Raw genomic sequence first — 13,040 nt, 5'->3', positions numbered from 1 at the left:
CTGTGAACTGAGATGATGCTGTTTTTACAGACCTGACACGCAGTTCACATTTCCTTTTCCCATCTTCTCCGACCAGAGTTACAGAGACGGGGTGCTTTCAGCACAGCTCTGTGCAATGCAAGCATCTCTCTGTAGCCTGCGAAGTAACCAGATACTTCCCAAGGTGTTTCACATATCTGCCTAACCTTCCCTTCTCCTTTCTGCGATAGGAAATCCTACCGCTGGGGAGCACAAAATAAAACTCCTCTCTTAAGCTTCCCCCTTCCCACACGGCCCAGTGCAGCACCACCATAGGTACACAAGATCTATTTCCTTACAGCATGAGTACACACTGACACACTCAGGTTATCAAAATGCTAGGAGATAACAGCAACAAAAGAAGAAGACGCTGCAAAGTCACATCCTGGATGCTACCTTGAAGGCAGCAAGGCCTTAGATCTGCAGCTGGTTCCCTTGCCCACTTCTCTTTTCCTTTCCCAAATCCCCATAGAAAGTGCTACCGCCACACCCAGTGCGTGAGGAAGCATCTCCAAACTGCGCGTTTTAACCAGAAAGAAGTCTGGTCGATAACTAATATATTTTTATTCCTGAGGAGGAAACCAGAGCACTCTTCCATTACCTCAGAGGAAACCTAAGGAAAGGTAGCATTACTCAGGACTGATTTACTGCCTCCAGCCATTCATAAAACCATAAAGCCAGTGACATATAAAACAAGCAACTCATTCACAAGAGCTCTTTGATCTTAAATACAAATAAAATTAGGTCAATATTAAAGATTTTCATTCCTTGCCATATAAGACTTCCACAGAGGCTCAGGAAAGCTTTTCCCATCCACCTCTTTTAACACTCAAGTTATTTAGAAACTCACATTTCTTTCACATGACTTCAAACATGTCCTCGATATCCACTTGTCATCGCTCCAGAATTTAACCCTTAGAAGGCACAGGACACTGCACAAAGACTTCTCCAGGACCCCCAAGGTTAAGATCAGAGAGTTTTATTTTGTTTCACATGGAAGAAAGGAGGGCGCTAAGCGCTTAATCTGCTAAAATAACGAGTGCAGGATAGGCTTAGGGTGTAGCATCACCTTGCGCTTTCGGTTTAGCATGCGTGATTGTGTTAGGGTGGCTTTCAAATTGTATTTATTTGCTTTCTAAATCAACCAAGAGCTCTCATAAACAGCAGAAGGCCCCCAAAGCTATCACTGTAATGCGGTATCTGCTCATAAACGTCAATATACCAATTTTAAAGGTATTAGAGCTGATGTTTAGTCATGGTAAAATATCCTAATACCTGCCCCACCTCCTTTACAGACAGCAACACACTTAAATGGGAGCAATTCAGCTCAGGGCTTCCTGCAAAAAGTCTTTTAAACCTATAAACTCACCGTCTGTAAGGCAGCACATAGCAATCCTACTGCAAAACACGGGTAAAACACACAGAGGGACCAGGAGGCTCTCAGCATGAAGTCCTCCTGCTCAATGCCCAAGAACACGTAGCCCCATCCATGGTGGGGTATTAAGAGACCAGGATGCCAACACCCAGAGTCCCCCCTCTCTTTGGCCAGGGCAAGCATCAAAGCTGACCTCAGCTACCATTAAGGCAAAGAAGGGATCGTTTCTGATTAAAGCGAGGACCTTCACATCCAGAGATTTGGATCCTACCTCTGCCACATATTCCCTGGGAGTAAACGGCATCAGTTCCCCATGGTGCTTCCCTCCCACACCCTCATTCAGAAGCAAGGCGCAGCGGATGATTTGAGTATCAGGGAAGAAGCACAGGAGAGCTCCGCTTCCTTCTGTGTTTGTAACGGAGATTTCCATGCCATTGACGGTTCAATTTAACAAATGGTACGGAATATGAAATTTCAAACAGTTTGGGAATGTCTGCTGCAGCTGCTGCAGGAACACGAAGGATACTGCCTCCAAAAGAAAGTGTTAATTAGAGAAAAGATACTCAGATTTACAACAGATTGGGATTTAAAAATAAGTCTCACAACCGGATTGAATTCTACTAGGCAAGCTTACAGCTACAGAGAAGCAATACAGCAACGGGGCTGGAAAAAAAAAAAAAAAACAGGTTTGATGGGAAAGGATACCTTAGAGAAGAAGCACACCTTTGAAAACACTGCTTGGATGTCAGGCACTTAATTACAACCCTTATCACCATCATCAAAAGAGTTCGAGTATTTCTGTAATTCCGTCCTGTAAAACAGTAACCCGGAATAAATGCATTCTCTGTAACAACGTAATTTATCGAAACAGAAAAGATCCGGATGCTTACAGTCGAGGGCACAGAGAGGAAACACCAGGCACTGCCTGCTTTTTCCATTGACTCTTCCTCTGAACCTGCCTATATTGGAGTTCCTAGTCTTCACATAAGAGCGTGGAGATACCCAGGGAAAGCACATCCACATCTCGGTAAATGCATGTAAAAATAGGTCACTTATTTACGAGTCTTTTGGGAAAAGGGACGCTTCCCTTCCAGTGGTGGGAAAGACGGGGGTTACACTTCATTCACTTTCCTGCATCCACTTACAAAGGCATCTTCACTCCTACTGTACGCATCCCACAAAGAGGGCAGACTGCGGGAGCCACCACGTGCATGGCATGGAGCAGGGTCAATCTGTCCAGCCTCAGACATCGACAAGACCTACAGCTGAGACACCCACCCTCGGTTCCCGTTATGATGAACGGGCTCAGGCAGAGTCATGTAAACAGCAATTTACCTCATCCTAACGTCGGGGATCTCCAGAGACCGTCCACCTGACCTATTTCTCTCCACTACGAGTCCCAGAGCGCACTGCTCGGATTTAGACAAGACACTCGTCGAAGAGCCGGCAGGCAACCCACCTACGTAAGCACCTTTTAAAACACAATCCAAGCCCAGAGCACAGGAACAAGTGGTAAATGAACAACAGGACACGTGCATCTGCAGCTCGCGCTACTGAATGCGTTTTTTGCCTATCCGTAAAATACCTGGAGAGACGCGGCACTATCTGCTCGCGGGGAAGCACAAAAGAAATTCAATTAGAGCTTCCACTCAGGAAATACCTCGTCATTACATTCAGACAGCACTGCGCCAATTCCCCCGAGAACCGGTTTGATTATCGCAGTGGCACAGGCTAGTGGCACTACAGCGAAGGCTCTGTCAGCTTTTTGATTTTCCTTTTGTGCCCCTACCTGTAAGGGTCTATAACTCAGCTACAAGTATTTCCTCTCGACAACAGCCTCGCGAGATGGGCACAGCTGTGCTTCCTTTTAGGTATTCAAAAGAGTTTGCCTTGGAAGCACAAAAAAAAGAAAAAAAGAAGAAAAATAATGAGTTACCATTGTGTTCGTGGGGCCCCAGACTTTTTAAGATACACAAAAACAAGCACGGCGTAGAACACTTTACTGTAACACGTTAAGGTCAAAGGACCTTGAGCTTTTCTTTCCTGGTTTTGAAAACAAAACAACCCCGAACCCTTAGACGGCTGCAAGTGCAGGGGGCAGATTTTAAGAAGGTTTATTTGGTTTTGAGCTTACTGTTTAAATTGGAACGGTGAACTTTTTATCCACTGTCGTCCCCCACAGCTACTCTCACAAAATCCTAGGAAGAAGCTGTCGAAACTACCGAAGCTTAACTAAAATCGGCTGTTGTGTTTTTAAGATTTCAAGTAATCTTTAACAGTTCCAAATGCAAAAATCCCCCCCAAAAAACGTGTCAACTTTGAGGTAAACCAGCAGGAGCGGGACTATTGTGGTGGTAGCAGCCGAATTATTAACAATAATCAGATTTGTCGCAAGAATGTCAAGCTGCTGCCATTCTTTTACCTATGTGGTAATGTGGTAACAGGACCTCGCCAGCATCCCCCTGGGATTAAGGGGGCACTCGAGGCGCATGGGGGCAGAGGAGGAAGGCGACGAGCAGCCAGGGCTCACCACCACCGGCCCAGCAGTCACGCTGCTGACCCCAGCCCAGCGTGGACCCTCTCGAGCAGCAGCAGCAGCAGCAGCACCACCTGCCTCCAGGATGCGCGCGTCTCCGGCCCGTGCAGCTCCGCCAGGCACCGGCACGAACCCCTGAGTCCCCGCGGTCCCCGCGCCGAGAGCAGCTCTTATCAGCAGGCGATGGGGCAGCTCCAAAGGGAGGTGACTGAGGCACACCAGATAAGCGCTACAATACCAGTAGGACTGCATCCGCGTTCGGAGCTTTACCACGTTAGCTGGTTTTGTTACGAGACAGGCTGCTCGGGGCTTGCTGGCGCTTGCAGTGTCCTGTCTGAATGCCTACGATGACAGCAGCTACGGCGGCAGAGCAACCCAGGGAGGTGCAGCGTGCATGGGAAAGAACCACTTCGCCGGGAGCGTTGAACCATCTCCCCCGAAAGACATCCCTTGTTCTGGCACACGGACACAGCGCAGCTAGGTGGGGTGAGGCGGGTCTCGTCAGCACAAAAACGTTGTGTAAATAAACCTTCCCCTGGCGTGCAGAAGTCCGAAGCTTGGCTGGCTAGCGAAAGCAGAAGACTCCTCGATCGCCATGGGTGAGACTGATCTCTTTCATAATATATATGTATATTTATAATGTCTTTCTACTGGCAGTGAAGCTGTCTTTTTCTTATATTAAGCACTTTCCTCCATGCTGCATGCGTTTCCCACAACTATGAATTGCCTACTAATCCTCAGCGTTTAAGGCAGCATCTCCTTCATCACCATCCAATTCCCGCTGTAAATTCACCTTCAACCAGGCTGCTTTTCTGTGAGCTGTGTCACCGTCCCCTCCCAGCTCCAGATTTTCCCATGCGTTTGGTCTTCTACTTGTCAGCGTGATGCAAGATCAAGCAGGAGGAAAACATGGGAAAACCCTCAGGAGAAGTCAACACCCTTCAGCTAACAGAGAGAAGCCCGCGCCATCCGTACGTCCATCTGATCCTTACGCGTGGTCCTCCGCAAGCGTGGGCGTCTCCATTCCTTGGTCACTGGGGTTTCAGGCTTCTTCAGTGGTGCTTTTCCCAGCCTTCCCCATCAGCAGCAAATTAAATCCAACACCACCGAGGTCAAATGGCAGCTCTTCACTGCGTTCAGAACTGCAGCTCTCACTTGGCCGCGGGACAGCAAAGCCCAGGAGGGCAAAGGGACCGCTCTGTCTGCAGGGCTATCGTGTCTCCAGCCTGTAATCACTCCTCTTCCAGAAAGCAGCTCTGTCCTTGCTCTCACGCTGAAAACTGATAGCCGCCGAGGTTCTGGCTGCTGAGCAGCCTCCTGCCACCCGGCAGGAGATACACCAAGCCTTGCTCGGGGCAGGACAGAGACCAGGACCAAGGGTTTTGGAGGAGATGTCATGAGCTTCACGACAGCACGCTGACAGTGCTCTGCACTGTGATCGCTGCCATATTTCGTGCCTCTGTGCACGTGTTTCACGCTGCATTCACGGTAGGAGATATACTTTGACAGTAATATTGAGATGCAATGTTAAAATCTCCACATTTCCTACGTTCAAAGTTACCTCAAGATTCCCAAACAGTTTGCACAGCTGATTTTTTTTTTCCTCCCCCTTCCTGTAGCTGATTACTTTTAGAACCAACAGCATCTTTTTTTTCTTGAGCCTGTGCCAATCTGAGAAACAATCAGGGACCCATAATGCTACAAACCTAAGGTATTTGATAAGAAAACCCCTGTGCAAAGCTTTGAGATCCCCTCCCAAGTCCACGTCTCGTTCAAGTGAGTTGAATTCTTTCCACCAACTCCAGTGGGAGTTGGACGGGGACCTAAAATAACGCCGTAGATAAGGATCTTACTGTAACTTTTGACTACAGTCAGGCTCACATTGTGCAAGTCGATGCTATTGAGCTTAAATACCAACGTCAGCCAAAGGCAAGGAGAAACACTTCTGGAGGAGCCAGAGCATACAGTCAGAAATGTGAAGCGGGGAAAACAAAAATGCCACTTTCCTCCAAGGAAAACCTATCCCGAGAGCAGGTACACAAACTACCAGGCTAAAACCACGCCAGCAACAGAAAGCAGCGTTTGAAAGGAAAACGACTGGAACATGATGTGTATACACAGACATACACTAGAGCACAAGAGAGAAGTCCGCTAGCCTTCTGGTCCAAGGATTTTATACTAGAAGACGTACACAACGAAGGCAGGGAAATGAACACCTCTTCTCATACGGGACCCCCTTTGGGGACACTCCTCCACAACACCCCCTAGGACAGAAGGCGCAAACCTGCCGTTATCTCAGAGGCAAGAAAAGCATTTCTGCACGCTACCACGGAGGCCCTGGGGCCGGCAAGTTGGTAACAAGTCACCAAAATTTCCATTGGCTGCATTTAGCAGGCGCCCTACCGATGCCAGCGGGGGGAAGCGGCTCAGCTAAGGAGAGCTAGGCAGAGGATGCATGAACACAAACAGCCAGCAGAGTGTCACATAATTTCGACTGTGATTTTCTCCAGGTCAGCTGAAAATCTTCCTACAGGAAATAATAATAATAATAAATTCCTAGGAGTCAGCATAAGACTCTGGACTGTGTTTTGTTACATCCATCACCTCGAAGCGCTGCACACATCCAGGTCCCGAGTGCCAGGGCCCCTTCTAACAACATTAATAGAGGGTCTCTGCCCCAAGAGCCTGCCACTGGATTTGGCACAAGGTGCAGAAAAAGACATTTTGACAAACAGACAGACGGACCGGGGGAGGAAGAATGAGAGGGACATGTGGTTACCCACAATCGGCAGGTTGCTTTCTTTTCCCTTTTTCTTTTTAATAAAAATAAATATCAGTAATCCCCCCTGGCCACCTGCCTAGCTTCTGTATATTTAATTAAGAAGGATTTGAGCGACGGAGAACCGATCAAAAGTTCAGCAAATTTGGGGTAAGGTGGGGAGGAGGGGGGGCTGAGGGCCGCAGCTAGCCACGAGACCCAGAGAAATGCCACTCTCCATTCTCATTCCAGCCACCCTCCGGCCCTTTTTGGTTTCTCCACCAGTAAATTCCCACTTTGTGAGAGAATCCACGAAAAATAAGAGGAGGAAGGGAAGAAGAGCAGTTGGTAGTTCGGTGAGCTGGCCTGGACCAGCTCCTGAAAGCCAGTGACCTCAGCGATCCTCAGCACAGCTTGCCCTCACAGCGATAAGACTGGAACCGTTTTTGTGTTTAACGAAATCACTTCAATCCACAATGATGACCGTTTAGTAGCCAGAGAAAGAAAGGGGAGAAGGGAGCAAGAAAAAATAAATAAATCTGCTGACTTTGTGCAGAATACCAAGCACCGGCCTCTCCTCCTGCCCCCCAGCACAGCCACCCTACAGGACGGAAAGCCCAGCAAGGCAAAAACAGAGCATCCTCAGCGTGGGAAAACATTTATCCGAGTTTTAATTTATTTTCAAATCAGCATTTAAACGATCGCATCTTACATCATTTCCTTTTATGAGCCAGCAGCTAGACAATATGCATCATTTACATGCACTTTTGGAAGGCTGCTACATAAATCAACAAAAGGAGCCTTCAGTGCGAATTAACTATTACGAGGCTCCTAGGGAGCCACCCCGGCCTGCGTTAAGGGCAACTGGGGGGTATCATCCCTAATTCTGAGCTTTCTGGTAGGCTCCTGTTATGCCTCAGATCTCCCACAAAGGCATCATTCCCCCCCCAGGTCACTTCTGGATTACGGAGTCTATCTGGGAGCCCTACCAGCGCACGCGGAGCAGCTACCCGAAAGCGTCGGCCGCCTTAAAAACACACGCACGCACTAAGAAAAATAAAGAGAGAAAGTGACTGAGCGAGCAAACACGGTTCGGTCTCAACAGCAAAATTAATACGCTCTGCACCTCTGGGAACGATCAGATGGTACGGGTTTTAAGGTCTGCAAAATATCAGTCAATGCCTTTAACTCACAGGTCGTTTTTGCACCAGGAAAAAGCGAAGCAAACACCCAGCTTGAACCTTATCTCAAGGCAAAATTCAGACCCGGTTTCGTTTTGTGGGAGCAAACCTCCAAACGAAGCTTACTGCTGCAGGAGAACAAAATACAATTTAACCACAGCAATGCTAAAAATGCTCCTTCACTCTTCGCAAAAGATGGAAAAAAGGGGCTCGTGAGAGAGCCCGTCGTTTGGCAAGCTGCAAGCCGCAGTCACGCTGAAGTGCCCTGATAAAGCGGGACGGACTTCAGGGCGAAAGGACGCTGCCTGCGCTCACTGCCTTTGTTCCCCAAGGCAGCAACAGGCACGAAGAGCCCAGCTGCACGGCACCGATGTTTTTCTGCACAATCCCACCGGTTTGCACCTCACCAGCTCAGCGCCGTACGCATACGGGGAGCTGCGCCCAGCAGCCACAGCACGGCAGCCCCCGAGCACCCAGCCACGCTCAGACCAGCCAGGAGGGGAAAATTCCCCAACCTCCGGCCGATGTTGGAGCCTGGCCCTTCACAACAGGCTCTGCCTGAAACCACAGAGGTGGCGGGGGTCTGTGGCCGGTCCCTGCTGCAGCAGCTCCATGTTAAGTCCGCTCGCTGCAGCCCACATTTAACCACTTGCCGTCTAACTTAAAGCAAATGCTGCTTGGGCAAGCTTGCCTCTCCCTTTTGTGCTGTCATTCCTGGGTGTTGGGCCGGCTCCAAAAGGGCAAACCACTTCCAGGCTGGGCTTTCGTTGCCGAGGACTTGAAATGATCGGCTGCGGAGCGCTGCTTTGCCCGGGGACACGCTGAGCATCCCCTTGCCCCGTGCTACGCGAGGGCTGCTCCTGTCCTGTGGGCACACGGAGCTCAGTTTTGCCCTGATTCACCTCCGTGTAACATGTTCTTTGTGATACAGTACTGACGGGGCTCCTTTACACACGAGCAGGGTTATGAAGATGAAAATCATGTCCGCTCTGTGGACTTCAAGCAGAGCAGCCCAAAACTTAGTAGTTTTGAACATCCTACCCCAGGCCACAGGGCGGAAGCCAGCCCACTGAATGGCTAAAACCCCAGGGGCACCCACACCGCCCCGTGTCAGGGAGCAGCTCTGCCTGCATCCAGGCGCCAAGCAGCAACCGAGGACTGCCCTCCTGTCTGGCGTGGGCGTACAGGCACATACATACAGCTAGACATACACATAGTTAATAAATAGCTATAACTACACAGAAACACGCAGCTAGACGCGTCTGAGCCACCTGCAGCGAGCACAACCGGGGCAAAGAAAGGCAAACCCACCCCACGTGCTGCTTCCCGGCAGCTCGGGGCAGGCAGCCCGCTGCCCGCCGCGGGGAAGGAGACCCCCGGCAGGGCCGGGGCACTGCTGGTGCCACCCCCGGGGGTGCCGAGCGGCGAGACAAAGAGATAAGCACAGAGATAACGTCATGCCCTCTCCCCGCGGTGGCAGGTAGCCAGCCAATCCTGCTGCCAGCGCCCGGGTGACATCAGCGGCGATGCCGACACCGATGCCGATGCCCGCCGGTGGCAGCGCATCGCGCCGGGAGGGCTCGGAGAGGGGCTGAGAGCTGCCGGGGAAAGGGGCTTGAGGGAGAGGGAGGAAGGCAGCGAGTACAGGCAGGTTAAGCGTTGCTTCCCCTTTTCCCTCAGCTCCTCCAGAAGCCCCCCGAGCGCACACATGCAGCTTTCGGTGGCTCTGGAGTTATTTCTCCTAGCAGCACGGTGGCTGCAAATAGTCAAACGCTACTGCAGGGCCTACTGGCATTTTCGTTTTGGAGATATATATATTTTTTTTAAGAATAAAACCGCGTTTGAATCACGAGAAGAAAGTTATGTCCACACCTCACGTACAAACAGATACAAAGCAAACACAGACAGGCGTGCACCAAGCGGCTGCGCGCATCCTGACTTTTGCACCTGCCCCCCTAGGAAGGTCTGCCAGCTTCCAGCGCAGAGCAGCACTCTGCCATTTCCTTCACCCGCGCCTTCAGTTACAAAGCGAGAGGAAACAGTTCTGCCACTTTCGAAACCGGGAGGAAGGCGGGGAAGCCTGGTGGCACAGGCCAGACAGAAGCTGCCCGCCGCTGCCCCCAAAACCTCCTGGCCCTTCCAAATCGACAAGCACGTGTGCTGAGGTTTGCTCCTCCAGCAACATCGCTGTGAGAGCTGCCCCACGCGTTAAGGAAACGCAAATTCACAATTTCCAGGCTCAAGACAGTTAAACCAACCAGGACTTTGCTACTTAAGCCAAAGCATTAGCAAGTAAGCCGTGAAACAATGCGCCAAATTGCAATAATTAACAGGAGGGGATAAAGTCACACATTCACGCCCTGCGATTTTTCCTATGAAGGGTTCGGGTGACGCAAGCTCTGGAGCAGAAGGACTGCAGGAAAAAAAAAAAAAAAAAAGATTAAACGGCCGAGCGCGGGCGGTGTCAAAGTGCAGCTCCCAACCCACTTTCGGAGCCGTGCAGGGTTTTGCAGCCCTTTGCCAAGCGGGGCAGCCTGGCCATTGCCCTCCCAGCCCCGAGATGCACGCTGCGGGGACGGGCTGCTGCGTCCCGAAGGCTGAGGTTCACGCCCTCAAAACAAACTGACATGTGTTTCATTCGCAGAAGACGCACCGAAGCGCTTCTGCTAGTTGCCCCAGCAGCATCTCACCATCAGGGCAGCCTTAAAAATTACACCGCCTTGTTTATCAGCACAAAAAAAAAACAAACAGCTAGGGATATTGAGCTACTCTCACTTATCTCGCCTTCCCTCTGCAAATTCTCCTCGCGTTTCTACAGTTTAAGGCAAGATCCTTCCGTCCGTAAGTATTAAGGCTGTGTGAATAATTAGTCATCCTGGGAGCTACCACTCGCTGCAAAGTCATGCAATCTTGAGATTTGTTTGTTCCACTGACTGAACACTGGAAAGGGGAAAAAAAAAAAAAAAAAAGGCAGCAGCCTAGTTTCACACCCACATGGGCACTCTCCCGTTTCTATTTTTTAAAGTCATCCACTTGCCGAACAGGTTATTCTGGGGATTCTCATTTTCACAAAACAATCTTCCCCGCTTATCTGATCGCCACCCTGCGTGCCCCCCGCCGGACCCAGCAGCGGGCCCCGACGCAGCACCGCTCGCCCCGGACCCCGCGGCTTCGGTGCTCCGAGGGTTTTCCAGCGAGGGAGCCGGGTGACAACCTCAGGGAAGGCCGGTGCCTTTGTTTCGAGCCGCAGCAGCAGCAGCAGCAACTTCCCATGAGGGCTCCCCGAGCGATTTCGGATAAGCCCGAGGAGCTGTTTCTAGGGTTCGGCCACGCTCTGACAGCAGCCGCCTGGCTCGGCCCTTTCTCTGGCGGCAACCAGGGCTGCTCCATCGCTTCAGGGGCGTGCCCGGCGAGGCGTTCAAGCCCCTTTTTGAGAAGCAGGAGCCGAAGGGCCGACAAACTCGTCACGGGCAGCGACAGCGCCAAGGCCAAGGCTTCTGTCAGAGACCCCCGGGCAGCGCCTGGAAGCCCGGCCCCGGCAAGCGAGGAGCGAAATTCCGCCACAAACCTTGTAGACTTGCCCGTACGTGCCATTGCCAACCACTTCCACCAGCTCGAAAATCCCAGCGGGGTCCTAGAATGGGGTGGGGGGGGTGCAGAGAGAAGGAAAAACAGAAGCAGGGGTTACGTTTCGGCCGGCCGATGGCTGCTGCCACAGCCCCAGCCCCAGCGAGGCGTGCTGCTGGCGGCGTGCAGCTGTTGCGCCCTGCTTTTCCCCGCACATGCCAACGCATGCAAACAAAGGAAAGCAGCCCAGGGCCGAGCTCACCCCCCCACAAACCCTTCCACCACCCCCCCCGGGGGGCTCCCCACACGCCGACCCGGCCCCGCCACGCAGCCCGACCCCGGCCCCGCTCCCCTCAGCGCCGACCCCAGCCCCGCCGGCCCCGGGGGGGACCCCCCGGCCGCTGCCCCCCCCCAGCCCCGGAGCTCACCCGCAGGGAGGAAAGGTCGATATCCACCAGACTTTTCGCAGGAGAATCGTTCGCCATTTTCCCGTCTCTTCCTTCTTTTCTTTTATTTTTTTCCTTCTGGCGTTAAATAACAGCGACGCCCCCCCCCCCCCCCCCCCCCCCTTCCTCCTCTCCTCCACGAAAAAATAAAAATAAAAAATAAAAAGCCGTGAATGGCGCGGGGCTCCTCTCCTTTTTTTTTTTTTCCTTTCTTTTTTTTTTTTTTTTTAATCTCCTGCCCTTCCTTTCTTCTTCACCCCAGCCCCGCCGGGTTGAAACTCTTCAGCATTGGGAGGGGTTGGCGGGGGGGATGATGGATAGATAGATGGATGGTGGGAGGAGGAGGAGGGGGAGAGGGAGGTGAAGGCAGGCGGGGAGGGAAGGAGGGAGGAAGGGAGGGAAGGAAGGAGCGAAGGAGCGGGGGTGGGGGGGAAGGGGGTGCCTCCCGGTGGGGCTCCTCGGTCGCTGGGTGCCCGGCTGGGGGTCCCGCTGGGTCCCCGGGGCTCACACCATGTCGCGGCGGCGGCGGCAGGAGGAGCGGCGCCGGGGCCGGCAGCCTCTGGTGGCAGCCTCGCGGTGCTCCCAGCGCCCGGGCATGGCACGGCACGGCCCGGCACGGCTCGGCACGGCCCGGCACGGCCCGGCTCGGCACGGCCCGGTCACGCCGGCAGGCGGTGGCAGCCCCGGCCCCGCTGTCGCATGTGGGGCTGACGCCCAGCGCCGCGGCGGGGCTGGAGAGGGGTTTGCTGCGAGGCAGACAAAGATAGCCGGGGCGGAGGAGGAGGAGGAGGAGGAGGAGGAGGAGGAGAAGGAGGAGGAGAAAAGGGCTACAAAATACACTGCGAGCTTGAGGGAGGGAGAGAGAGAGAGAAAACAGCTCCCCCTTCCCTTCTCCAACAGGAAAAACCGGCGGAAACGCGCCCGCACCAAAGCACTTCTGGGTAAATTCGCCCAGAGAGGCGGCGAGGGACGGCCCGGGCCGGCCCCGCTGCCCCCCGGCCAGCGCTAGCCACGGGCGACCCACGGGTGTCCGCGGCGGGGCCGTGGGGTGCCGCGGCTGGACGGGGCTGCCCGTCCCCGGGGCTGCCCGGCGCCCTCCGGGCCGAGGGAGGCGGCCTCTGAGCCCCCGGACCCCCTGGGAAACCTTCCTGCCTCCTGG

General features: G+C 52.9%; 1 protein-coding gene across 19 annotated transcripts in view; it reads right to left on the bottom strand.

Annotated features, from left to right (window-relative positions):
* MAP4K4 (mitogen-activated protein kinase kinase kinase kinase 4) overlaps positions 1-12,622 on the bottom strand; it is a 151,681-nt gene extending 139,059 nt beyond the window's left edge. For all 19 annotated transcript variants that reach the window (XM_040536048.1, XM_040536056.1, XM_040536098.1 and 16 more), the window contains exons 1-2: positions 11,864-12,622; positions 11,437-11,502 (exon numbers count right to left, since the gene is read on the bottom strand). In XM_040536048.1, the coding sequence (XP_040391982.1) occupies positions 11,437-11,502; positions 11,864-11,920 (123 nt within the window). In that variant the 5' untranslated portion in view covers positions 11,921-12,622. The remainder of the gene's footprint in view (positions 1-11,436; positions 11,503-11,863) is intronic.
* Positions 12,623-13,040: the final 418 nt, after the last annotated feature.

This window comes from Cygnus olor, chromosome 1 (genome assembly GCF_009769625.2).
Source record: "Cygnus olor isolate bCygOlo1 chromosome 1, bCygOlo1.pri.v2, whole genome shotgun sequence".
In the NCBI taxonomy this organism is placed as follows: Eukaryota; Metazoa; Chordata; class Aves; order Anseriformes; family Anatidae; genus Cygnus; species Cygnus olor.
The sequence above is the reverse complement of the archived record's forward strand: the minus strand, read 5'-3'. Positions and strand labels throughout refer to the sequence as shown.